The sequence below is a fragment of the Pongo abelii genome, chromosome 2 (genome assembly GCF_028885655.2).
Source record: "Pongo abelii isolate AG06213 chromosome 2, NHGRI_mPonAbe1-v2.0_pri, whole genome shotgun sequence".
Classification (NCBI taxonomy): Eukaryota; Metazoa; Chordata; class Mammalia; order Primates; family Hominidae; genus Pongo; species Pongo abelii.
This window is the reverse complement of record NC_085928.1, coordinates 85121868-85149643: the sequence shown is the minus strand read 5'-3', so window position 1 is coordinate 85149643 and position 27776 is coordinate 85121868. Positions and strand designations below refer to the sequence as shown.

Below are 27776 nucleotides of genomic sequence, written 5' to 3'. Positions count from 1 at the left end.
CCAAACAAAAATGTGACTGTGGACTGGATCTAGCCCATGGAGTCCATTATGTGGCCCGTATTCTACATTCATCCATCATGAGCTTCTTTGAGGATTTAAATAAACCTTTAGAGTTAAGAAAACACCACCTACTGTGTACTAGAGCCCAGGATGTATGGAAGCTAAACATAGTACCTTCAAAAGAAGTTTTAGTCTTCAAAATTGTGGACCTCTGATGAGCTACTTTGATGGGAACTGCTTGGGTGTGATCTCAGCTGCACTTTTTTTTTTTTTTTTTTTTTTTGAGATAAGGTCTCACTCTGTCACCCAGCCAGGAGTGCAGTGGGGGAATCTTGGCTCACTGCAGTGTCAACCTCCCAGGTTCAAGCGATCCTCCCACCTCAGCCTCCTGAGTAGCTGGGAACACAGGTATGTGTCACCACGCCTGGCTAATTTTCATATTTTTGTAGAGATGGGTTTTGCCGTGTTGCCTAGGTTGGTCTTGAACTCCTGGGCTCAAGTGATCCTCCCACCTCGGCCTCCAAAAGTGCTGGGATTACAGGTGTGAACTACCATTCCTGGCCTTCGCCACCATTTTCTAACCTCTGTGCCTTAGCTTCTTCATTTGAGAAATGAACTAATAGTACCTCCTTTATAAGGTTATGAGAAATCAAATGAGACAATTTAGATAAAGTATTAAAGTATTAGTAAGTTCTCAATAATTGTTTTTACTCCTCTTTCTCCTTTTGCTACTTCTATTGCTGAACTAGTCACCCCTCATTTTTTCTTCCTCATATTTCAGGTTTCTGAGTCCCTTCAACATGATCCTGGGAGGGATCGTGGTGGTGCTGGTGTTCACAGGGTTTGTGTGGGCAGCCCACAATAAAGACGTCCTTCGCCGGATGAAGAAGCGCTACCCCACAACGTTCGTTATGGTGGTCATGTTGGCGAGCTATTTCCTTATATCCATGTTTGGAGGAGTCATGGTCTTTGTGTTTGGCATTACTTTTCCTTTGCTGTGTAAGTGAACTTGAGTTTTTTCTTCCATCATCAAAAAAATGTAGGAGCAATTATCCAACGGGAATTCCATAACCTGTTTCTTATATGTGTTGGCATGTCAGCAAAAGTGTCAGAATTTTCTAAAACAGCTTTCTACTTGTTATCCAACTAGACCCAGATAACACAGAACTGAGATCAAGAACTATGAGGTCAAGGCCTCATAGTTCATTAATTCCACAAATATTTGTTGGGGCATCTGCTATGTGTCACACATTCTTTTTTTGTTGTTGTTGAGATGGGGTCTACTCTGTCACCCATGTTGTGGTGTTTTCTCAGCTTACTGCAACCTCTGCTTCCTGAATAGCTGGGACCACAGGTGCGCACCCAGCTAATTTTTTGTGTTTTGGGTAGAGACGGGGGTTTCACTATGTTGCCCAGGCTGATCTCGAACTCCCAGGCTCGAGTGATCTAGCTGCCTTGGACTCCCCAAGTGCTGGGATTACCGGCTTGAGCCACTTTGCCCAGCCGTGTGTCATACATTCTTATGGGGACACAACAGTAAACAGAACAAAGACAAATCCCAGGTCATACAGCAGGAATGTGGCATAACCTGCACTAGACTCCAGATTTGTCGAATAAGAGAGTCTATTCTTAATTTTTAAGTGCCATTCCTATTGTCCTGACACAGGAATGAATGTATTTATTATTTGGAAGTAAACTATTTATTCTCCACTTGCTCAGGAGATCATAACTAGTGTTAAAAGTTTGGTAAGTCTATGGGAATAATTGGCCCAGAATGTAGGTACTAAATACTCAGATTCTGGTGAAGAGATCTAGATATTCTCTAAGTTTTACATGAATTATTTACTAAGACTCCAAACACTTGAAGCCTGAAATAGAGAAGAAATAAAATCCCAGCCTAATCAGAAATCTGATTAAAATTCTAGTGTATTAAGTGACAGGCACATCCCTTTAACTTTCAATAACATTTGACATGTGCACTTATTCCACTAAATGAAATTATTTCCTTATTTAGGGCTTTGTTAGATTAAGTCCAGAATATTTATGGATACATCCCATACCCTGTTGGATAAAATATCTGAGCCAACAAATTCAGACATTTATGGAATTTTCTTCAGGTTTTCTGTAGGTGCTTAAGGCTTGGTATTTCAATGATACTATTTAATCAAACAGCTTGCTAATTTTAATACCTTTCCACATCAGAACCTGAGACAGGCCAGTGTAATGAAATGTATCAGAGGTAGACAGTTAAGAGTCCTGATTTCTATTCTTAGACCTGCTGGAAACCAGCATGTGATTTGGACCAGTCATCCTATATGGGCTGTAGTTCACTCATCTCTAAAGTAAGGAGATTAGGTGAGTGATTCCCAAACTGATAACTGTGAGAAGCATTCAGGATACTTTTTAAAATATACATTTCCCAGCCACATCTTTATTTTGTGGGTCAACAGTGGTACCCAAGGATGTTATGTTTTTAGAAAGCTCCTCACCTATTTCTAATGGATGGTCTAGGTTGAGATCCTCCAGATGAATCCACATCAGGGTTTTTCAAAATGAGGGTCCAAGATCCACCTACATCAGAACCAGCTGGAGTGATTATTAAAATAATGAATTCTGGAGCCTTCCCTCAGTTGTAACAGTCTGAATTTGGGGTGGTGGAGACCAGGAATTTGCCTATTTAACAGGCTCTCCAGGTGATTTGAATGTACGTGGAAGTTGTAAAACCACTGGTATAGATCATATGGAGAGAGGGTTACCTGTTTAAAATACAGATTCCCAGGCCTGTCTCTTTAAGGCTCAGGTGGAGGAGGTCCAGGAAAGGGGACAGGGAATCTGTCGTAAAATAATCAAGCAAGTTTGGAGAACGGTAGGCTATAGAAACTCTGTAAAGCCCTTAGATTTTTACATCTAGAATTCTATACCCAACACTTTGGGTAAAGCCTCTGGGAGGCACTTTAAAAGTGGACTTTACTCACATGCTCCTGCAGGGAACAAGATACAGATAATCCCTGAATCAAGCAAGAGTTCTTTTCTGGAAAGCCTTGGGTAAGTTGATTTTTAGGTAGGATGGAATCTCGTTGATTCACTCTGAATTTCAGGACATTTAAGTAGCATCTGCAAGGTGATGATATCAGTGTGTGAAGGAAAGGGTGTGGCTTCCAGATAATGGTCCTTCCTGTTGAATGCAGCATTTTCCTTTCATGCACAAAAAATACTATGTATGACTTGATGGAGAGCTTTACATAAAGTCCAAGGAGCCATTTGAAGGCTTGCATCAATTCGAGAAGCAGACTGGACTGTAGCTAACTAAGGCAGTTTACTAATAGAGTGAAGAGAGGGAGTGTAATATTGATATGGCAAAAGAGAATTGTTGCTTTGGTGTTAACCAGGTGTCCCTTCTCTGCAGTGATGTTTATCCATGCATCGCTGAGACTTCGGAACCTCAAGAACAAACTGGAGAATAAAATGGAAGGAATAGGTTTGAAGAGGACACCGATGGGCATTGTCCTGGATGCCCTAGAACAGCAGGAAGAAGGCATCAACAGACTCACTGACTATATCAGCAAAGTGAAGGAATAAACGTAACTTACCTGAGATAGGGTTGCAGCAGAAATTGAGTTGCAATTTGCCCTTGTCCAGACCTACTTTCTGCTTGCGTTTTTGAAATAGGAGGTGCACGTACCACCCAATTATCTATGGCAGCATGCATGTATAGGCCGAACTATTATCAGCTCTGATGTTTCAGAGAGAAGGCCTCAGAAACTGAAAGAAAACCACCACCCTCCTATTGTGTCTGAAGTTTCACGTGTGTTTATGAAATCTAATGGGAAATGGATCACACGATTTCTTTAAGGGAATAAAAAAAATAAAAGAATTACGGCTTTTACAGCAACAATACTATTATCTTATAGGAAAAAAAAAATCACTGTAAAGTATCAAGGCAATACGAGTAAATGAAAAGTCTGTTAAAGTAGATGACATCATGTGTTAGCCTGTTCCTAATCCCCTAGAAACGTAATGTGTGGGATATAAATTAGTTTTTATTATTCTCTTAAAAATCAAAGATGGTCTCTATCACTTTGCCACCTGTTTGATGTGCAGTGGAAACTGGTTAAGCCAGTTGTTCATACTTTGTTTACAAATATAAAGATAGCTGTTTAGGATATTTTGTTACATTTTTGTAAATTTTTGAAATGCTAGTAATGTGCTTTCACCAGCAGGTATTTGTTGCAAACTTAATGTCATTTTCCTTAAGATGGTTACAGCTATGTAACCTGTATTATTCTGGACAGACTTATTAAAAAACAAACAGACAAAAAATAAAACAAAACTTGAGTTCTATTTACCTTGCACATTTTTTGTTGTTACAGTGAAAAAAAAAATGGTCCAAGAAAATGTTTGCCATTTTTGCATTTAGTTTTTAACTGGAACATTTAGAAAGAAGGAAATGAATGTGCATTTTATTAATTCCTTAGGGGCACAAGGAGGACAATAATAGCTGATCTTTTGAAATTTGAAAAACGTCCTTAGATGACCAAGCAAAAAGACTTTAAAAAATGGTAATGAAAATGGAATGCAGCTACTGCAGCTAATAAAAAATTTTAGATAGCAGTTGTTACAACCATATGCCTTTATAGCTAGACATTAGAATTATGATAGCATGAGTTTATACATTCTATTACTTTTCCTCCCTTTCTCATGTTTTTATAAATAGGTGATAAAAAATGTTTTGCCTGCCAACTGAATGATTTCATAGATGAAGTAGAAACATTTAGGTTTCTGTAGCATTAAATTGTGAAGACAACTGGAGTGGTACTTACTGAAGAAACTCTCTGTATGTCCTAGAATAAGAAGCAATGATGTGCTGCTTCTGATTTTTCTTGCATTTTAAATTCTCAGCCAACCTACAGCCATGATCTTTAGCACAGTGATATCACCATGACTTCACAGACATGGTCTAGAATCTGTACCCTTACCCAATATGAAGAATAAAATTGATTAAAGGTTTTTTTGGTGAGACTTTATTTAATGCACATCTGTCTTAAATACCTGAGAAACTTGGCGACGACCCTATAAACAGTGAAGCAAACACTTCAGCTGTTTCAAATACTGTTTAGTAAAGCTTGAATACTTTATTAACTTGCAGCCGGAATAAAACAATTCTAGTGGGATCCTATTTTTAAACATGGCATGAGTTTTATATACATGTTAGCCCCTTCCATTTTCTACAAGGTGAATTCTGCTGACAAAATACAATAAATTTGGAGAAACTAATAAAAAAAAAGATACTTGTAATTACTAATGGCCAGTAGTCAATTCTGGAAGGGTAATAATAGAAAAATATAACATATAAATGTTGTAAATTATGATTACATTTGAAAAACAAGCGAAAATCTGCAACTAAGATCTTTAGGGTTGGGTGGTAGAAAAAGCATAATGTGAACTGCTTCACCTCTTTGGGCAAAACCTGTGTATTGAGGCCATAAGCTATGAAATTGGATCATCTTTTCTTCTTGTATATCTAAGATAAAAACCCTCTTACAGCACATTTTGAAATTCCTGACTTCTTTATTAATACTGTGGCTATACAAACAAATGCATAGGGGCTTTCTAGAATTTTTTTTTTTTTTTTTTTGAGATGAGGTTTCGCTCTTGTTGCCCAGGCTGGAGTGCAATGGTGCAATCTCAGCTCACTGCAACCTCCACCTCCCATGTTCAGGCGATTCTCCTGCCTCCCAAGTAGCTGGGATTACAGGCATGAGCTACCATGCCTGGCTAATTTTGTATTTTTTTTTTTTTTAAGTAGAAACGGGGTTTCACCATGTTGGTCAGGCTGGTCTTGAACTCCTGACCTCATGTGATTCACCCACCTTGGCCTCCTAAAGTGCTGGGATTACAGGCATGAGCCACTGTGCCAGCCTAGAATTTCAACTACTAATTTACATTAAGCTTTTAATTATGTTTAAAGTGCTTTTCCTATCAGAGTTTAGCCTCTTAGATGTAGTATGTGCTAGACACTTAAAGTTTTGTTTGTTACAGCCCTTTCTTAGCTATCCTGCTTTGTATGCAAGGATGTTTTCTAGAAATATTGAAGGGTGAGAAAACAAAACTATCAGCCATTGAAAACTATATTTAAATTTGGATACTTTTGTACATACTAAACTATCTTAAAAAAAATAGAAACACCATATTTCTTTCCCATGGCTTTTAATGTGCCATGGGAAATAATCTGCCAAATAATGTGTTGTTTTTAAGTTTGTCCCAATTAGACCTATTCTCCCCTAGCCTGTTTGGTTTGATACATGCCACTTATGATAACATAAAAGGAGAAAGAAGGCAGGTGCCAATTATTTACTCAGGTAAAGAAGAGAGAAAAGGCACCAAAGCTTTTTATTTATTTATTTTTTTTTGAGATAGATGGAGTATCACTCTGTCACCCAGGCTGGAGTACAGTGATGCGATCTTGGCTCACTGCAACCTCTGCCTCCCCAGTTCAAGCAATTCTCCTGCCTCAGCCTCCTGAGTAGCTGGGATTACAGGTGCCTGCCATCATGCCCAGCTAATTTTTGTATTTTTAGTAGAGACGGGGTTTCACCATGTTGGCCAGGCTGGTCTCGAACTCCTGACCTTAGGAGATCCGCCCTCCCTGGCCTCCCATAGTGCTGGGATTACAGGCGTGAGCCACCGCACCTGGCCCAAAGCTTGATTTTCTAATTTCTAGGGTTCACACTACTTCTATTATTACAAAAATCTCAAATTCTACGCACCCAGTGGCTAGAATGAATAATTAAGGCCTCTAGGAACTTGGAAGAACGACAGATTGGAGTTGTCTGGAAAGTTTCTTATGGAGGACACAGGATCTGACACGGGAGTTGAAGACTGGGTAGGACGTTCATTAATGGAGAACAGGAGGGAAGTCTCTTGGAAGGGTTAATGCAAGCAAAGGCACAAGGGTGTGCACGAGGATGTTTCATCAAGAGGAGTATAAAGGATTTGTGGGCGATGAGACAGGATAGTAAATTGGGGCCAGGCAATGGAGTGCCTTAAAGAATAAGATAAGTAGTTCAAGTTTAATCCTGTAAGCAAGTTTCCTTTAAAATATGTTTGAGAGTGATAAAATCAGACTTACAGAGTAAACATATATGAGTGTGTGTGTGTGTGTGTGTGTGTGTGTGTGTGTGTGTTTAGCCAAAACCAAAAGCTTGTCAATAACTATACTGTGTAAAATTTTTTTTCTATAAAAACAGCATGCTGTCTCCCATTGTCCCTCTATATATGAAAACTTGCTGCCAGGAAGTTTTCATATATGCAGGGTTTACTTTCCCATTACTTTTCCTAGTGACACTTAGTTTTCACCATGTTCTGTGGCTTACGTGTTCTGCCCCTCACAGGTACCCCTATAGAAAGAATAATCCAAAACACCAAGGGAGTCACCGAGAGAGAAAGCCAGGCAGGGTGGGAAACTGAAAATCTCCACTGATTCTGCAGAGAAGCTCTAAGGAACAATCCTTTCATTTCAAAGCATCAGAAGGGCCAGGAGCTCAATTCATCCTTCACATTTCCATAGGTTGAAACATTATTTGTTCCCTTTAGGATACTATGTGATGAATTACAGCAGAAGAGATGGAAGGAGAAAAAAATGGGAATACAATAGTTAACACTTGTTATATTTATTATTTACCACAAGAAAACAATAATAAAGCAAATGTTTGTTTAAAAAAATTTTTTTAACTTCTGCTTCTGGAAATATGACTCTAAATTTCACCTAAGTCACTCAAATTGATTGCAAATAGAAAATATTGCCTCTGAATATTATATTTTATCTCCTTCCACCTTCCTCTTCAGCCCCTACTTTTCCATGGCCCAAACATTCTGCCTTTTACAAATACCCTTATCAGATGGTAGCATTGTTCCCACTTCTGCCACGTAGATCCTAAAGTATTGCTGCTGACATAGTCTCCACGCTGTAATCCAAGAGTCACTATTTCCATTTCTTGTTCTTCCAGATGACTCTGTTGCCTCTTATGCCAGTTCTTTTGGCAGTTGCACCTGCGATTTAAGCATTTGTAGAAACGGGGGAAATTAATCCTGGAAATTTAAGAGCTTTGCAGCAAAAATTACAGAATTTACATGCCTTAAAAGATACAGAATAGGTTTTAAATTCTGGCCAAAACACCCCCAAAGTCAAGATAAAACAACAATCATAACCACAGCCACCATTTATTGGACATTTACTAATGCCAGGGACTCTTCCAAGGGTTTTGAGCACGTGGCAAAGTACATCATGGAAATAAGAGGGCAGGTGCCCAAGTTGGCCTGGGTTCAAAGACTGCCACTAGCATGTAGTAGTTATGTGGTGTTGGGCATCAGTTTTCTCAGCTGTAAAATGATAATAACAGTATCTAATTCACAAGGCTATTATACAAGTGAGTAATCCATGTTAACACTTTTTTTTTTTTGAGATAGAGTCTCAGTCTATCTTCCAGGCTGGCGTGCAGTGGCACCATCTTGGTTCACTACAACCTCCAACTCCCGGGTTCAAGCGATTCTCCTGCCTCAGCCTCCCAAGTAGCTTGGATTACAGGCATGTGCTACCAATGCCCAGCTAATTTTTATATTTTTAGTAGAGACAGGGTTTCACCATGTTGGCCTGGCTGGTCTTGAACTCCTGGCCTCAAGTGATTCACCTGCCTCAGACTCTCAAAGTGCTGAGATTACAGGCATGAGTGCCCGGCCTAACACTTATTTTTAAAACAGTATCTCATTACATCCTACAAAAGCCTTGTAAGGAGAGAAATGGCTCAGAGAAGACGGTAACTTGCCTAAGATCATACAGCTAGCAAGTGGCAGAGCAGGATTTGAACCAGGACTGCCTGATTTCAGTGCTCATTATTATATACTGCCTGTAAAAATATCACTATAAGAATATAAAATATATGTTCTTTTTAAAACATGTCTTTCCTCTTTGAAGCACACTCCTAATCTGAAGGTCAGAAATATTTAAACATGAAATATAAGCCAGGCAAGGGGGCATGCGCCTATAATCCTGGCTACTCAGGAGATTGAGATGGGAGAATCACTTGAGGCCAGGAGTTCAAGTCCAGCTTGAACAACAAAGTGAGACCCATCTCACTTTGTTGGGATTTTTATTTAATTTTTTTTAGACAAAGTCTTACTCTGTCACCAAGGCTGGAGTGGAGTGGCATGATCCCAGCTCAAGGCAACCTCTGTCTCCCAGGTTCAAGCGATTCTCCTGCCTCAGCCTCCCAAGTAGCTGGGACTACAGGTGCATGCCACCACACCCAGCTAATTTTTGTATTTTTAGTAGAGACGGGGTTTCACCATGTTGGCCAGGCTTGTCATGAACTCCTGACCTCAGGTGCTCCGCCCACCTTGGCCTCCCAAAGTGCTGGGATTACAGGTGTGAGCCACCGTACCCAGCCACCTGATTTTCTTAAGAGTTTTATAACAAGGCTGGGTGCAGTGGCTGATGCCTGTAATTCCAGCACTTTGGGAGGCCAAGGTGGGCGGTTCTCCCGAGGTCAGGAGTTCAAGACAAGCCTGGCCAACATGGTGAAACCCTGCCTTTACTAAAAATATAAAAATTAGCTGGGTGTGGTGGCACGTGCCTATAAACCCAGCTACTCAGGGAGCTGAGGCAGGAGAATTGCTTGAACCTGGGAGGCAGAGGTTGCCTTGAGCTGGGATCCCGCCACTGCACTCCAGCCTGGGCAACAGAGACGCTGTCTCAAAAAAAAAAAAAAAACTATATATATATACACACACACACATATATATACATATATAAAGCATCCCCCAAGACAAAAAAAAAATTATAAAACAACGACAGAAGTCCAACACTGCAAACCCACTTCATACTTCTGCCTCATAGGAAAACCTTAAGGACAAAGCAAGTTTTTAGAGGGTTTCAAGTGTCATTGTATCTTAGGAAAGTAACTCATCCGTCATGTGTGTACCTTCCAGAGGACACTGAAGATGCCCAGTGTCCCCTGGGCATTTGTATAACAATGACTAGGAATGTTTCTCCCTGTATTGCTAATGTCCACCTGCCAGTTTGATGAACCATTTTGGTCATCTGCTATGGCTTCTCTTGCAGCCAGTTCTCGGCCCACAGTCTTTGGCTAGGAATGTTTTTCCAACATCCTGCCCACCAGAGAGGACCTTTGATGTGCTGCTGCCTGCCAGCCTTCAAGCCAAGGGAACTTCCATGGCTTCTGACCCTCTACCTCCCTTGTGCCAGACTTTGAGAAGAGACGGGTATGACTGCACCTGGCAGGGCTCTCCCATGGAGAACACCAGTAGTTAAGAGAAACCATGAGCCAGGTATTTAAAATAACTGTAAAGCTGCAATAAATAGCTAAAACGCTGTGTTCTTTGTATTATGGAATGGAAAAAGAAGAATTTTATATAAGTTATTCCCTGTATTTGTTTATATATGCATGGAAGAGTTCCAAAATAATATTTTAAATTTAAAAATGTTTAAATTATTTAGAGAGATGAGGATCTCACTGTCGCCCAGGCTGGAGCGCAGTGGTGCAATGATAACTCAATGCAGCCAGGCCCTCCTGGCCTCAAGTGATCCTCTTGCCTTGGCCTCCCAAAGTACTGGTATTATAGGTGTGAGCCACCATGCCCAGCCCAGAATAATATTTTAAAAAGAAAATGTGGCACTCACCCAGAATAGTAAACCCAGACACATATTTACTTATTTAAAATATGACCAAACTGGTAGTTCAGATCACTGGGGAAAAGAGGAATGAGTCACTAAATGATCACTGGTTAACTATTTGGAAAAGAAATAATAAAATAGCCTTCTTGCTTTCTACTGACTTTAAAAATTAACGCTTTAATCTATCCATAATATCAAATATTTTTTAAAAACCAAAAACTATAAAAGTTGCAAGAAAAGGCAGGCACACGTTTTAATCATTTTCAAAGAGGCCATTTCTAAGCAGAATACAAAAGGTAGAAATCATAAAAATAGCTAGATATGATGTTATAAAAATGTAAAACTTACAAACAGAAGAGAATCAACTTGTGTTATTAGTAGGGAGCCTTTTTCCCCTTTGCTTGTTAGTTTTCAAAGAAAGTATGTCTAGTGTGCTCGTGTGTGTGTATGTGTGTGTCTAGCATTACAGAGTGCACACATATGCATACACTCAGAGGCTGGGAGGCAGGGCAAGTGGGAAGGTTGGTTTCAGCACAGGCTATTTAATTTGGTCTACCTGTATTAAGTTCCTGCTCTGGACCAACACATCAGTGGATGTCCAGGACAGAGATGAGCAAGACCTGCTTTGAAGAACTCAGAATCCTGTAAGGCTCAAAGTCTTTGCACCACTGTGGCCAGAAGGGCTGTCAACCTGAAGCAGAAAGTGGGAGGTGCTATAAAAGAGGTGTGGACAAAAGGTAATGGAAATATACAGGCAGAGTACTCCTGATGTTTTGTTGTAAGAAGTAGCATTTGAGTCAAGCCTTGGAAATTGGATAGATTCTAACAGAGATAGAAGAAAAGGTAATTTGAGGCAAAGGGTGGTACGGAGGCAAGAAAGCAAGGCCCTTCAGGGAAGATAGCAGCAGACATGGTTTACCATAGATGTCACAGAGTCGTGATTGTCAAATGTGGTCCCAGAATAAGCAGCAGCAGCATTACCACGGAATTTGTCAGAAATGCAAATTCTTAGGCCCCAGCTAAGACCTACTGAGTCAGAGACTCTGTCAGTGGACTCAGTAATCTGTATTTAGCCCTTTAGGTGATTTTAATCCACAATAACATTTGAGAATCACTATATGGACTTTAGAAAAGTGTATAAAAAACCTTTTTCCCCACTACACATTAAAGGCAAGCAATTCTGGTTTATATAATTCCTGGATTATATGTGCTCTTGATGAGCTTGAAATGTTACATTGCTTTTTTCCTATGGAGGCTCCCTTTATAAGAATCGTAACATTTACAAAGCTATGATCTATGTTTGGCCTTGGCTCTTCTAGATCATCCTGGTTTCTTTATTGGAGGCCCCAAAAACGGGGGAGGAGGGGTCGAAGGAAAAAAAGGAGTAGAAGGTAACCCTGGAGTTTTAGACCTGAAAGCTTGACAGAATGGAGATAAGACAGAAAACCGGGAACTAGAAACAACCACAAGGCCTAAAAATGAGCAGCTTGGTTTGGGGACAGATTGAATGTGCTAAGAAAACCCTGAGTGATCTAAAGGGAAAGGGAGAATTGGGAATTGTTCTAGATTGTGTGACAAGAGAAAGAGGAGAAAATTTCCTATTATGTGATGGGAAAGAGGAGAAAATTACAAAAGGATAGAATCTAGAGAATCTGGCTAAAGAGAAAGAAGATCTCATAAATGCAGCAAAGAAGAAATGGCCAGTGATGAAGATGAATGCTGAAGGGTTTGTAAACTTCAATTCTGTAATCATAACAACCCCTAATGTGTCATGGAGTCTTTTGATGTACTAAGGCTGCCCATGATATTATTATACTGAAATCTTTCTGGAGGAAAATTTAGCAATGGCTTTAGCCAACTGGATGGGAGCAGTCCAGATATACATGAGTAAGCCTGAAGTGAAATTGAGTGAATGTTAAAATAGTTATCTTGCGTGATTGGCACAGAAGCTTGGATATGATACAAAATGCAGCTGGCCTCAGGGAATTAGACAGTTGCTGCAAATGGGATTTCATCTCAGTGAAAAGTACAAACACTCATTTGAGATGGTAGGAGTGAGCAGACCACAACATTTTTGAAGATGAAAGAATATCGCACATTTGTCAGGGAGGGATAGGCCTAAACCAGCCTAACATCTTTGTGTTATCATACTGACTCAGCTTTATTAACTCATAGGGAAATGATTTAGTCATTACCTAATAAATTCAGTTTGTTAGATAAGACAAAGATTTTTAAAAACATAGCTAAAAACAACAAGAGCAAACTAAAAAAATTCTATAGAAGCCAAATAAGTCATGTAAATGAGTGAAGCATGCCAGGTACAAAGCAGTAAGGGCAAAAGAGAAAAACTAGAGGGTCCATGAGCATTCTCAAGGATGAAACCTATGCATAGAAACAGCTGATTTTTTCCATGCAAGTGCATTGTGGCCAGATCTGATGTTCCAAGTGGTGCTAGATATCTGGAATTTTTGCATGTGACATTCAAAAACTTACACAATGATACCCAAGCCAAATAAAGCGGGCCTGCTTTACCTCATGCTTTACCAGATCTGACCTCATGCTTTACCAGTTTTCAATACCTGGCCCACGGAGTAAATTTCTTTTAAATCGAATTGAATGGGTAATTTCTCAGAGGAGGAAGCATTTGAGCAAAGCAAGTATATGGATTTTCCTTTATTTTTTGCCAGCAACTTTATTTCAGGTATCCCAGGCCAGAAGCGTGGGGTAGGGAGAGAATAAGCATTAATTTAAAATTTTTGAGACAGAATCTCGCTCTGTTGCCCAGGCTGGAGTGCAGTGGCACCCTGTTGGCTCACTGCAAACTCCACCTCCCAGGTTCTAGTGATTCTCATACCTCAGCCTCCCAAGTAGCTGGGATTACAGGTGAGCGCCACCACACCCGAATATTTTTGTATTTTTAGTAGAGATGGGTTTTCACCACGTTGGCCAGGTTGGTCTCAAACTCCTGGCCTCAAGTGATCGAACTCCCAAAGTGCTGGGATTACAGGCGTGAGCCACCGCACCCAGCCTAAAAAAGAATTTTAAAATACATGTGCTCTATCAAATACAAAAGTAATATTTCCAAATCTATAAGGAAAATAACTACTTTTATTTTTCACGCAGGGTCTCACTCTGTTGCCCAGGCTGTAGTGCAGTGGCACAAACATGGCTCACTGCAGCCTTGACTTCCTGGGCTCAAGTGATCCTCCTGCCTCAGCCTCTTGTGTAGCTGGTACCACAGGTGCATGCCATCACACTAGCCTAACTTTTAAAAATGTTTTGTAGAAACAGGATCTCACTTTGTTTTGTTGCTCATGTTGGTCTTGAATTCCTGGGCTCAAGCCATCCTCCTGCCTTGGCCTCCCAAACTGTTGAGATTACAGGTATGAACCACCACTCCCAGCCAGTAACTACAATTTAAAAAAATTTTTCTGTCGAGCATGGTGGCCGATGCCTGTAATCCCACCACTTTGGGAGGCTGAAGCGGAAGGATCACTTGAGCTCAAGAATTTGAGACCAGCCTGGGCAACATAGTGAGATCTCATCCCTACAAATTAAAAAGCAAAAACAAATTAGCCGGGTGTGGTGGCATGCATTTGTGGTCCCAGCTACTCAGGAGTCTGAGGTGGGAGGATCACTTGAGCCCTGGAGGTTGAGGCTGCAGTGAGCCGTAATTGAGCTACTGTACTCCAGCCTGGGTGATAGAGATCCTGTCTCAAAAACAAACACACACACAAAAAAAACTTTTCTAAGAAAAAAATTTGTTTCTGAATAATGTTCTCGTTAGTAACATCACACACACACACACACACACACACACACACACACACACAGAACCCCACAAGGTTTCAAAACTGTGTTTTAATTTTAACCTCATTCTTGAAAATCCATGGATTTGGAGGGCATCTGTCCCAAACCCCCAAAACCCTTCATTTCACCTCTGTCAAGTGAACATTGTCTTGTCTCATTTGATTGGCTAAAACTATCCCTTTCTGCTGGGATTTTGTGACATTACCATTTATAGTGTTTACTGTATTTTGAGTCTAAGATGTATATTTTGGGACATTTCAACAGCTCTGAAATCAGAATGCATCTTAAAATCGATGGTGTTTTACAATAGTTGGCTGGAGACCCAAGTGTGAACACATCATAGCTATTCATACTATTATTACCTCCATTGAGTCAAGTGCCCTGTTGATACTACACACACAGATGTATTGCCTCTTAAAATAGCTTTTAAAGAAAGATAAGTAAGCAAATGTGGTAAAGTGAGACGGGTATGCAAGAATTCTCTGTACTACTTTTGACCTTCTGTAAGTCTAAAATAACCTCAAAACAAAAGAAAAAAATTAAAATATCTTTTAAAAGATTATACTGTGTTTTGGCTTTAAAGCAGAAATTTATGGTACATGCAGAAAGGCACAGAAACAGAGTGCTGGGAAGCAAACTGATATTAGTGAAGCAAATTTTCATTAGTGCAAGGAGGCATTTTCATATTTTTCTTGCCGAGTGTTTTCCGGGACCAAATAGATGAAGTTATGTGACATTTTGTAACTGAGACACATGCAAACAGATGTCTGTCACAGGCCAAGCCAGGCAACTGAAGGCAGGAGAAATTGCCAATCCTTCAGAAAAAATGAAGCCATTTCAAAACCGAGGGTGATATGCAAGATTGTCATTCAAAAAGCATGTCAGAGTTCACTTTGCGGCATGTTTTTCTTGAATTATTTTTTTTAAACCTTTTGAATTGATTAAAACATGAAAAATGCAGTGCTCGGTGGGGTGTTTTATTCTTGCAATTATCATCATGAGTTTATTTTAATGTCTTTTGTTCTAGACTCTAGACCCAAAACTGTAGTGTTCTCAGTTGAGTAAAAGGCAGAGGGGCTGAAAAACTAAACCTACGCTGTAAGCTGTGTGTGCAGTCGAGATTGAACCTGATTTACCACTATATCCCCAATCCTTCTCATCTGCCTGACATATATATTTGTTAGATTAACAAATAAGTGAATGGATAGAATGGAACTGACCCAGGAAAAATCGATTTGCTCAGCAGAGCACTCAGAAGTCAGGGAGTTGGTTCAGATGCTCTTTTGAACTTCATTCCCTCTTCTTCTCCGAACTTACATGCCACCTTTAGCACAGATGTTTTTTAAAAGACGTCTCATCATTCTTTTCAGACTGTTCTTTTCTGAATGTACAGCCACCAAGGTGGCTTGAATATTCTTTGTCAATGACTAGTTACTGGAAAAGTTGTAGAACTAGTTTCTCTCAAACAATACCCCAATTCATTCCCAGGGGAGTTCTGGCTGTCCAGAGAAGAGCAGGTGCAGAAAGTCTTGATGTTGTGCCCAAGGGCAGGCAAAGAACCATTGTCTGACCTCATGTGACCTCCAGCGTTCTCACCCTGGCCACTGCTCCAGGAAGAATCAGAGCCTCTCTAAATCATAGAAGAAAGTCAGCTTTGATTTAGAAGAATGGGCTATTGATAATTCTCCATTCTAGGAGTTGGGAATAAGGACCATACATATGTGAAAGACTAGCAATTATTTCAGAGTATCAAGCTCTTTAAAGCAGAAAAAGAGCAAGCATGCATAAAAATTCAACATGTTTTGAAAAAACATGAATCTGTGTAACAAAATAATATACTGACTATCCTGTCAACATAATCTCGTGGCTATATTACAGGAGATTTTAAAATAATGTAGTTAATTATCAATCACCTGTGGCCACTGAACACATCTTTCAACCTCAATAAATGCCATCATAATAATGACCAAAACATCTTCATTACTGCAACTTAAGTTGCAAGGAAAATAACTTTTCCACTTGGCAGTAATCGTGGATCATGGTAAATAATAAATTGAAATAGTGATTTTAAAACTCCATGAATTCACTTTGACACCAACCTGAAGTTCAACATTTATCTGCCTAAAAAGTGAGCAATACAAATGCAATTTCAGACAGTCTCTCTTCATCTACTAAAAAGAACTGTTTCTATGCATTTTGGAAGCATTCAATTATCTACAAACGACTGGCCCAATTTGGCTTTTTTTTTTTTTTTTTTTTTGAGATGGAGTCTCGCTCTGTCACCAGGCTGGAGTACGGTGGTGCGGTCTCGGCTCACTGCACCATCCGCCTCCCAGTTTCAAGCGACTCTCCTGCCTCAGCCTCCTGAGTAGCTGGGACTACAAGTGCCTACCACCATGCCCAGATAATTTTTGTATTTTTAGTAGAGATGGGGTTTCACCATGTTGGCCAGAATGATCTCGATCTCTTGACCTCGTGATCCACCTGCTTTGGCCTCCCAAAGTTCTGGGATTACAGGCACGAGCCAACGGGCCCGGCCTGGCCTCATTCTTAGTTATTCCTCACTATAGGATCCTGGGGATCTCTGAGTGTCAGCTCCATTGTGGCTGGAATGGTGTTCTTTTGAATATGCACTTGAAGAGGTCAGAAGAATGAGGTGAATTAAAGCTTGACTCTAGACTCAGAACCGGGTTTCAATGTCAGCTCTACCACTTCCTAGCTGTATCTCCTCCACATATTATTAAATTCTCTAAGCCTCAGTATCATTTTTATTAAATGGGGAGAATAACAGTATCTAGCTTCTAGGGTTAGTAAGATGATTACATGAGTTAATTCATATAACAACTCCAGCCTATAGTAAATGCTCCCTAAATGTTAGCTGCTAATATCATTGTTACAGAAGTCATATAGGCGTACCTAGATATGGGGTGCTACAGGTGTACATCCTTAGGGATAACAGTAATTTAGTTCTATTGGTAATGCTCATTGGCTTCCCCCAGTTGGTCTCAATTAGTGAGTATCCCCTTATGTTAAAACAAATAGGGAATAAAGTTGGGATGCATTTACTATGGAGGGTGCTCAGTCACCATTTCTCTCTCCTTCTACTTACAGGTTTAAGATAGGCGACATTGCTGTGACGAATGTCGTTTAGCAGCTGATCTCTGGGAGTGATTTCCACCAGTGGGGGTGGCCTGTTTCTCGGCACTGGCTTGAGCGTTTTGATGACATCTTTGAGGTTGGTTTTCTCGGGTGGTTCTCTGGCTTCCGGCATCCGAGATTTGCGCTGGATTCTCTTCAGCTTCACCACCCGGAAGGAGTCAGGGTCTGTCCTGTACTTCGGGGCCTGCGATGGCTTTTTCATCATTTCACTACGTTGACTAAAGGGGACGTTTTGGGGGTTGGGAGGCCGAGGCGGTGGTGGCTGGAAGAATTCCTGCATTCTGGAATCTGGCATGGGTCCTCCCAACATCTCCCACATCCCAGGGGGCAGCCCCAACCCATTCTCTAACATGGCTATCAGCTTCTTCTGTTCCTTGAGTTGCTGCTGTTTTTGCTCTTCCTGTCGTTTCTGCCTTTGTTTATCCTGATTCCTGGTGAGCAGATTAGTGACCACCATTCTGGGACCCGGAAGCTCAAAATGGTAGCCCATCTTCAGGAGAGTGTTGTTTGCCTTCAAAAGCCTGGCTATTTCCATTTCAGCATGGTGACCCAACATGTGCCTCTGATTGTGAAACCGAAGCTCAGTTAGCGTCTCATTAAACTGGAGACACCTCATGATGGCCACAATCCCTTTACCTGTGATGAAATTGGACTCGATGTTGAGAGTGGTGATGCTTCTATTTTCACGTAACATGTTAGCCAAGGCAAATGCTACATTCTCATCTGCACCCACATTGGCTAAACTGAATGTTTTGATGTGCTTGTTTTTCTTCATTGCATTGACAAAGTCCAATAACATTTCTTTGGGGATGTTTTCAATGTTGTTCAGGTTGAGTTCCTTCATGTCAGGATCATTTTTCCTAACTCTCCTCAAGCTTCCATCCAGGTCTGTCTGGTTTCCTGAAGGCCTTGCACTTACCTTCAAAAAGCTGGTATCTAGAGCTAACTTCTTAGGATCTAATTTTGATATTTTTTTCTCACTTTGTTCTTGGGCCTCTGGTCTGTCTCTCTGTTCTTTGAATGCTTTGTCAGTTACCTGCTGGCAGTTGTTCTCACAATTTCTAATTTGTTCCTTTGCTTTGCCTTCCTCTTCTCTGTTCATTTCTTCACTCTCTTCAGCATCATCTTCTCCTTCATCATCATCATCATCATCTTCTTCTTCTTCATCTTCTTCATCATCTGTTTCCTGGACATTGCTGCTGCCCTTTGATTCTCTTTTATTTGCAACTATTTCATTATTGAGCTTTTCTTTTAAATACTGGGCCATATTTTTATTACATTTGTCTATTTCTTCATGCTCTTCTTGAGTCTTTTCCTACAAGAGAGGTTTATGAGGGTTAAAATACACAGCAGAGAAGAAATATGAAGTAGAGCATCAGCTAGTGGAGATAATAGAAATGCTTATTTAAAAGAGCTGGTTGCTATTTTAAATAATGCTTATTTAAATAACTGATTGCTAAAAATGGATGGTTATCCCATCCCATAAATTAAAATGAATACTAAAATGAAACCTTATTAATTTTGTTTTAATATTCTGTACTTTTTAATGGAGGTTAATTTCAGAAGCAGTTAAAAATTGTTTTGAAAACCTCATAGAATTGTTCATGGATACACTGAAGCCTTGATTTTGTATATACCAAATAGGCATCTAGTACCCAACAGTACTGAGTCAGGGCAATAATTTCCTTATTATTCCAATATATTATAAATGTGATATTATAAATATATTAGAATAATGAAATTATTGCCCTAAAATTAACATTCCTACAATGTCTACTAATCTAGTATAGAATGTACGTGAACTTCCTCTGAGAACATAACATAATGTATGGGAAATTAGATACGTCTGAGATTTTGGAATATATATATTTAAAAACCTCAATTTTGATTTTAAATATATATATACATATATACATACATACATATATATATATATACATACATACATACATATATATATATACATACATACATACATATATATATATATACATACATACATATATATATATATACATACATACATACATATATGTGTATATTTAAAACCTCAATTTTGATTCTATTTTTTCAGTTCTTTGAAAACTGCCATGGTACTCTGTCTGGGACAAGTTTACTATCCCAGTTTCTTTTGAAAGAAAGTGCCTAGGAACCAGGGCCAGCTGTAAGATGAAACAGGATTATGCAAACATTGAGAAATAATTGCTTAGTCTGGGAAATAAAATGGGCCTTTTATCAATAATATGCATTAGATTCTTGCGCATCAATTATAATGCTTTTCTATGCAATATGTGTGCCTCATAGATATCATTTTGAAAGCCAATATAGCAAGTTGTGACACAGGTTCATAGGTCAGAAGAGACAGTGACAAGTCACCTTAACCACCTGAAGTCTTCACCACTGCATTTCTCATCTTGACCAGAAGGGGGAGCCAACCACCAAACTGTTTAAGTTATACCAGAGGAAGGAAAAAAATGTTGCAAGTACTCATTTTTACCCCCTGAAACTGGCTTTTCATCCATTGATCTCCAGTTGTAAAAAATCTGCAAATTGTACCTTGAACTCTACCCTGATCAATCCAGCTGTTTCTTTTCTTAATCTTAGTACATGTTTAAACCAATTGACAACTTTCCTTAATTACAGCCAGCGTTAGAGTAATTTAACAAGATGTATCTTTGTCAACAGGCATAACCTAAAGAGACTTTACCTAGGAGGCATCTCTGTCCTCTTTCTGTTAAGTCATTTTCAAGTGGAACATTAAAAAAAATTATGCTCATGCACAGTAAGTTTGCAGAGTCAACAATTCTAGCTTTCAGGTTTTAGAAAGTGAAGAACTAGCTTCAAAACCACTTAATAGCCATCGATTTCTAAATGTCATCACTGACAGCCAATACATAGTAATAATATAAGACATTTTCTGGTTATTCGACTTGGTTTAATTGCAGGGTGTGTGGCCAGACTTCAGGAGGACTGAAATGTTTGACACTGTGTGCGAAACACTGCATATGTTTGGATGTGCCAGAGAGAGAGAGAGGCTACAGAGCTGTCATTAGTTTCTCAAAGGGGCCTGCAATAAAAAAGAAAGTTAAGGACAACTGCCTCTGGGTTATGAGTTAAGTCACTAAGTATTGTGGCAATAGAACACAGGCTTTCTGACACAGCAAACCCGACAGCAATTTTTAAAAAGAGACATTTGCAAGAAATTACCCAATTTTCCCCTTGTAAATATAAATTTAAGTGTTTCAGAAAGTTCCAGTCTGGAGTAGGATTAAATATTATGGTTTAATCTAGATATGGCAAAAACAAAGCAGAACCAAACCCTGGAGTCTTGAGAAATCACAGTTACAACAGGGACCCCTAACAGCCCATCCCAGGCAGCCATTTCTCGGTTGTACACAAATCTCTGGTTACCTCGGATTTCACAAAGGTGACGGGAACTCGTTCATCTTCCAACATGCGCCTGGATGCCTTTTCCCAATACATATAATCAACAAGAGATTTATGATTGAAGTTTCCTGTTGGTGGCTTGTCAGTTTGATCTTTCTGAATCATTCCCACGGGAAGGCTGGGGTCAGGGGCCATGACCTCCATTTCCGACTGCAGTTCTTTCAGTTCTTCAGCAGACAAGTTGGCCAAGATTTCATCTTCATTAATCTCATCGAGAAGTTCTTCTTGATCTGAATTTCTGCTGTGCTCTGACATTATTTTTTCTAAATATTATTTTACTAGAAAAGAAGAATAATCAAAGATGATTTTTAAAAAGAAGGAAAAAAGCCTCAAGAAGGTCCCCCTGTTAACAAGTGTCCCAAGTTAACACACCCTTGAGATATTTTTTTTTTTCCCAGGAACCTCAGTGGTTTGCTGAGCAGCTAGGAGTGATCACAGCTAAGCTCTTGCCGGATCTATATTAAGCAGGGCTTGGCTGGATGGGGTCAATTTATGGAACTACTATGCTGCTCTCTTTTCGGCAACTTGAGTCAGCTGTGCAAATCCATCTGACATTTCAGTACAGCTGCTATGTTTGCCAGAGACTAGCAGAGACTACAGAATCTCTGCAGGAATAAAATTAATTATCTTCCTATATGCTGTCATATTGCCATACACAAATTTATGCAGCTCATACCTACATACCCCAATACTCCAGGGGATTCCACTTGTTTTTATTTAAATATTAAAGCAACTTAGAATATTTCAGAAGGGAAATCCAACCAGCAACCCGAGTTCTTTTTGAAGTAAAGAATTCACTTGAAGGTAGAAATCAAGCTCGTAGGGTCTGCCTCTTCACCACAAAGTGACTGTGGAAGCAAATAAAGTGGTGCACAGTGGAGCAGAGGTCTTGTTATGTCATTCATCCTCTGTGTAAACCGAACCTTTGCAAGATGTCCTATTTGCATCTAGATCCTGTGATCTAACAGATGGGGACAACCAGCACTTGAATTTCCACTGTAAGTGAGTTTAATGTTTTAAATTATTTGCTTTTCTTATTAAGTATCCATTAAGCCAATATCAGTGAAAATGGATCTAAAGTGAAGTGTTAAAAAAGAAATCCAGACCACTAATATACTAAAAGAAACTATGAGAAGATTTTGTTTTCAAATCCTGAAGGGGCAATATGCAACATTTGTCCAAATTATAAATGTCCATTTCCTTTGACCCAGAAATTCCACTTTGAGAAATGTATCCCCCAGATATACTCCTACATGGGTGAAACGACATGTGTACAAGGTTACACAATATAGCAAAGTACAAAACAGTGTGTTTTGCATGCTATTATTTGTGTGACGAAGGGTACAAGAATATATAATATTCAAGTTTTATTATATTTAAGACAGGGTCTGGCTCTATCACCCAGACTGGATGGCAGTGCCGCGATTTCAGCTCATTGCAACCTCTGCCTCCCAGGCTCAAACCTCCTGAGTAGCTGGGACCACAGGCATATACCACTACACACAGCTAATTTTTGTATTTTTTGTAGAGACAGGGTTTTGCCATGTTGCTCGGGCTGGCCTCAAATTTCTGAGTTTAGGCAATCCACCTGCCTCGGCCTCCCAAAGTTCTGGGGTTACAAGGCGTGAGCCACCGTGCCTGGCTCATAAATATATTCTTATTCAGAAATATACATTCATTGTACAAGAGTTAGGATAACATAGAAAGGCGGAGAATAAAATTTTCCCCTTACCTCACTGTGAAGCTACCACTATTAACATTTCGGTTTTCTCATTCCAGTCCTTTCTTTTAGGCATACAAACTCTATCATTTTTTCTTATCTGTTTTTTTGATTGACAAAGTCAGGATTCTTTTTTTCTAGGCAACTGTGTGCTCTACTACTAAATCATTTTTTATTGCCCTCTGTTAGGATTCTTTATATGGATGCACCATAATTTGTATAACCAATCCTCAATTGTTAGATATTTAGAATGTTTTCAATTCTCACAAGCACAAATAGTTCTTTAATAAATATCCCTATAGCTAAACAGTTTATAAACACACAAGTTTATTTCCTTAGAGTAAATTGAACAAATTCCAAAAAGTGAAATTTCTAGGTCAAAGAATATGAAGAAATTAAATACTTTTTATATGTAGATTAAAGTAACAGCAAAAATCACAATTACTTTTGCATCAACCTACTAGGACCCATCTCCAATCTACTTACATTAAATATTTACAAATACTATACATGTTGGCCGGGCGCCGTGCTCATGCCTGTAATCCCAGCACTTTGGGAGGCCGAGGCGGGCAGATTACCTGAGGTCAGGAGTTCAAGACCAGCCTGGCCAATATAGCAAAACTCTATCTCTACTAAAAATACAAAAATTAACCAGGCGTGGTAGTAGGCACCTGTAGTCCCAGCTACCCGAGAGGCTGAGGCAGAGAATCACCTGAACCTGGGAGGCGGAGGCTGCAGTGAGCTGAGATCACACAACTGCATTCCAGCCTGAGTGGCAGAGCAAGACTCCATCTCAAAATAAATAAATAAAAACAAACAAACAAACAAACAGATATACATGTTACCATTCCAACATTTCATATATATGTACGTTTGAAACTTGAGACACCCCATTCCTTTCTCCAAAAGTATCCAAGGATTTTAGTTTCTTGTGTATCTTGTGTATCTGTCCAAGGATATTTTATTGATAAAATTTGTGAAAAAGGAAGAAAAAAAAACAAGCGTGAGTTTGAAATGAAAGTTATAATATTTTCTTCCTACCCTAGTGTTTTATCTTGAGCACTCCAGGTTGAAAGGCTTTTCATATGTAATTAATGCCCCAGAAAGGTATTTCCAATTTACTTGAATGAGAATTTTCAAAGGACACAGGTATGTACTGGCAACTTATCCCTGGCCTCTCGCCTATCAGCTCTTCTTCTTCTTCTTCTTCTTTTTTTTTTTGAGACTGAGTCTCACTCTATTGCCCAGGCTGGAGTACGGTGGTATGATCTTGGCTCACTGCAACCTCTGCCTCCTGGGTTCAAGTGATTCTTGTGCCTCAGCCTCCCCAGGAGTTGAGACTACAAGCGTGCACCACCACACCCGACTAATTTTTGTATTTTTAGTAAAGATGGGTTTTCACCATGTTGGCCAGGCTGGTCTTGAACTCCTGACCTCAGGTGATCTGCCCGACTCGGCCTTCCAAAGCGCTGGATTACAGGCGTGAGCCACTATGCCTGGCCAGGTCTTCCTTTTAGTCCCTGTAAAAGGGGGAAGAGTTGAGCCTTGGTGGGCAGGGAGGTAGACTACTTTGTAGACCACTGATTTGTGGACTATCATTTCATAGATTTTTCTTTGCAGAACAATGATCTAAAGAGATTCAGTCAAAAACAAAAACAAAAACAAAACAAAACAAAACAACAAAATCAATTTTGTTCAGGGAGGCTTGGGAAATGTTATATTCTGCATTTGTGTTTTAGCTATTTGTAAAGCACAATTAGCTTTGAGAAACTCTGAGAAATCCTACACTAAAGAAACCAGTTTTTTAACCCAACCCTCCCCAACCTGAAATAATTCATATTTTGGGAAATACAGAGCTAAATATTAAAGAGCAGCCTCTGGAGTCAGTATACCTGGATTTCAGTGTCAGCTCCATTCCTAACTTAGGTGATACTGAGCAACTTAGCCCATATCTGATAATAATGTCTACCGTATGCGATTACTGAGAAAATTAAAAGAGGTTTTATACATATATATGGGGTTTTATTATATCTATATCCATAGATATATGTGGTAGGATGGTACATGGCACAGAGTAACCCTCAATAAATGTTAAACAGTATTATTCTTATAACTCATGGATAACTGCAGAAATATTTAAAGAAAAAGGCAATGATAATGCAGTATGTTTACATACTACATGTACTACATTTTAAAAACCATTTTCAAGATAGAAACTGTTATATTAATGGCAATAAACAAAAGAGCTTTCAAAAATCTTGTTGCTTTCACAGAAAGGAACTGAGAGACTTTTAGGTGGAATTATGTATAAAGAAAATAGAAAACCACCATTTGCATATAAATATGAAGCTCCCTCAAGAAAATGATCTGAAAGGTGGCTTGTAAGCTTTTAGATCCAAATTCTCTTCTGATGAATTCCACTTATTTTAATGTGATCAAAATGCTTTTGATGATCAAGCTGATTTAGGAATTTCTGTAAGGAGTGCTCCTTCATCTGACTTGCATCTTGCTGAATGAGCGTAGGAAGTGGGTAAATCTCTCCCAGCTGCTTCGACTGTGCATTTTATCCATATGCTGACAGGGAGGGTTTTGCTGGTGTAATTAGCCTCATTTGACACAGAGATGATTTAGTTGTGCTTTCTCTTAATGATGTTCCAGTGCTGCCACCCCAACAGCTTCTCACATCAGAATCCAGCTATGATACCAAAAGAATGTAGCTAGCTGTAGGATAATCAACAGAATATTAGAGCCAGATAGGGCATCACAGATTATCTGGTTTTGAATCAGAGTCTTCAGGGGAAGTTATTAAGTATATTGTCTCTCTGGACCCCACCCAGAAGCAACTCAGGTCTGGGCCCAGCAATCTGTATTTTGTGAAAGCGCTCCAGGTGATCCTGATGTGTAAATAAGTGTGAGAGTCACAGAGCTACTGCAAGCCACTCATTTTATAGATCAGGCTCAGTGAGCTTAAGACACATTGCACTCATTCATTTATTCAGCAGTATTTGCCAAGTGCCTGGTTGCGCGATATGCTGTGCTAGGCACTAGGAATACAAAAGTGGTTGAGACAAAGTCACTTTCCAGTGATGAAGACAAGTAAATAATTGCTGGTTGCATTAAATGCTGTGAAAGGAGATGAACACTACATTTTAGATAATCACAGGGGAGACCTACCTTGGTTAGGAAAGTTAGGAAAAGCCTCTCTGAGGTGGTAACACCTAATGAATGAAATCAACCATAGGATAGGAGGGAACAGCAATCTATGCAGAGGGAACCAAGTGCAAAGTCCTTTAGACAGGCAAGATCTTGGGCTTTTCTAGGCGGTGACGCAAGGTGACACTCACATAACTGGACTCTGTTGTGCAAGGAGGAGATGAGGACAGGGACCTAGGCAGGCGCTAGATCAGATAAGTCTTTATGACCTGGAGTGAGTTGGATTTCATTCTAAGTGTCATTGGAAACCATTGGAGGGTTGGAAGCACAGGAGTAACAGGTGATTTACATTTCTAAAAGATCACTTTTGCTGCTAGCTGGAAAATGGACTGGAAGGGTTAGGAAACAGGCAAGAATAAAATCAAGAGATAAGTGAAGACCCCAGTCTCCTGACAGCTCTTAACACTCAAGGCTCTTTCAGTGTTTAGATGATCTCAGAGGCCCTGGGTGTTTTGTTTTGTCATCACAAACAAGGCTTATAGTGTGCTGAGGAAACACCAATGTTTCTTTCTACAGCTCTGATCTTCAGTGATTACAGTGTTTTGCCACATCCCCACACCTCCTGCTTCACACACCCCCCGCTGCAAGGAATATACTAAATTTTAATAATGGAGAAAAAACTCATGCCAAATAATAATAATTTCTGGCTAAATCTACAACTGTGGAATTCTAATATTTTAAAATAAACTAGAAAAAAGAGTTACATGCATGTTAACTGATCTCTGGTGAAAGATTAACATTAGTTCATAGTAATAACATATATTTATGTAGAAAAATTATATATGTATACACACACACACACACACACACACACACACACATATGCTTGAAGATGCATAGAATAGTCCTGGCAGGATACACAAGAATGGTTATATTCCTGAAGTAAGGTTACCTGGAGTGGGGAGGGGAAGTGGGGGGCTAGAAGACAGGTTTAAGAGGGAGAGTTTCCACTGGATACTATTTTTTTGTTTTGTTTCGTTTTGTTTTTGAGACCAGGTCTTACGTTGTCACCCAGGCTGGAGTGCAATAGCACAAACATGGCTCACTGCAGCCTTGACTTTCCAGACTCAAGGGATCCTCCTGCATCAGCACCACAGGTAGCTCTGACTACAGGCACAAGCCACCACTCCAGGTTAACTTTTTTTTTTCTTAGTAGAGATGTGTTTTTGCCATGTTGCCCAGGCTGGTCTCAAACTCCTGAGCTCAAGCAATCCGTCTGCCTCGACCTCCCAAAGTGCTAGAATTACAGTCATGAGCCACCATGCCTGGCCTGAATACTGTTTTGTATTTTGAAAAAACAACTGTCTCTTTTGTTGTACCAGCCTGCAAATTTCCTCATTTTTTGCTCAAGTTGAATTAGGATTTTTTGTGACTTGCAGCTTGAAGGAGTCCTAATATACTCTCCCACTTAATTAAGTCCCTTCAATGATTTTCTATAGCCTAAGGATGAATCCTAATTTCCTGACATGGCCTCAAGATCTAGACTCTGCTTCCTTTCCCAGTTGTGTTTCTCAGTCCCTATCTCATGCTGTTTCAAACACAACCAACTTGAGGACCCCAAGGGGTTAAACTCCCTGTCATGCCCAAGTTTTGTGCAGCTTGTTCCAGTTCTGAAGTTACCTCCTCCAGGAAGCCCTCCCGGACCTGAAAACTGGGCTTGGTATTGCTCTGATGTCCTTGCCTAGAGCTGGGCACTTGCCCCCATGGTGTTGTCATTGCCATTTCACTGATAAATCT

The 27776-nt window shown here is 39.8% G+C and overlaps 2 protein-coding genes across 3 annotated transcripts in view; one reads left to right on the top strand and one right to left on the bottom strand.

Moving 5' to 3' along the window:
- The window catches only part of ARL6IP5 (ADP ribosylation factor like GTPase 6 interacting protein 5), a gene marked incomplete at its 5' end in the record, with an annotated part of 20912 nt that extends 15906 nt beyond the window's left edge, over positions 1-5006 (top strand). The window contains 2 exon segments of the mRNA NM_001134168.1: positions 782-999; positions 3407-5006. Coding sequence (NP_001127640.1) covers positions 782-999; positions 3407-3579 — 391 coding nt within the window. The 3' untranslated portion in view covers positions 3580-5006.
- LMOD3 (leiomodin 3) lies at positions 4201-27776 on the bottom strand. 2 transcript variants are annotated; one of them, XM_054551893.2, is made up of 5 exons: positions 27660-27776; positions 21791-21954; positions 21071-21384; positions 17610-18974; positions 4201-8049 (listed from the first exon to the last, which is right to left on the bottom strand). In XM_054551893.2, exons 3-5 carry the CDS (start codon positions 21359-21361, stop codon positions 8023-8025), a joined length of 1683 nt encoding a protein of 560 aa, XP_054407868.2. In that variant the 5' UTR covers positions 21362-21384; positions 21791-21954; positions 27660-27776; the 3' UTR covers positions 4201-8022. The 2 variants fall into 2 exon arrangements, with proteins under 2 accessions (XP_054407868.2, XP_002813589.3); XM_002813543.6 differs by lacking the exon at positions 21791-21954.

Bases quoted from the DNA above. Each gene is read 5' to 3' on its own strand.
- LMOD3 (XM_054551893.2), bottom strand. From the start codon at position 21,361: ATGTCAGAGCACAGCAGAAATTCAGATCAAGAAGAACTTCTCGATGAG. The intron at 18,975-21,070 runs GTAACCAGAGAT...CCTCTCTTGTAG, and splicing joins TCACCTTTGTGAAATCCGAG to GAAAAGACTCAAGAAGAGCA. The intron at 8,050-17,609 runs GTAAGTAGAAGG...CTTAAATCGCAG, and splicing joins ATGTCGCCTATCTTAAACCT to GTGCAACTGCCAAAAGAACT.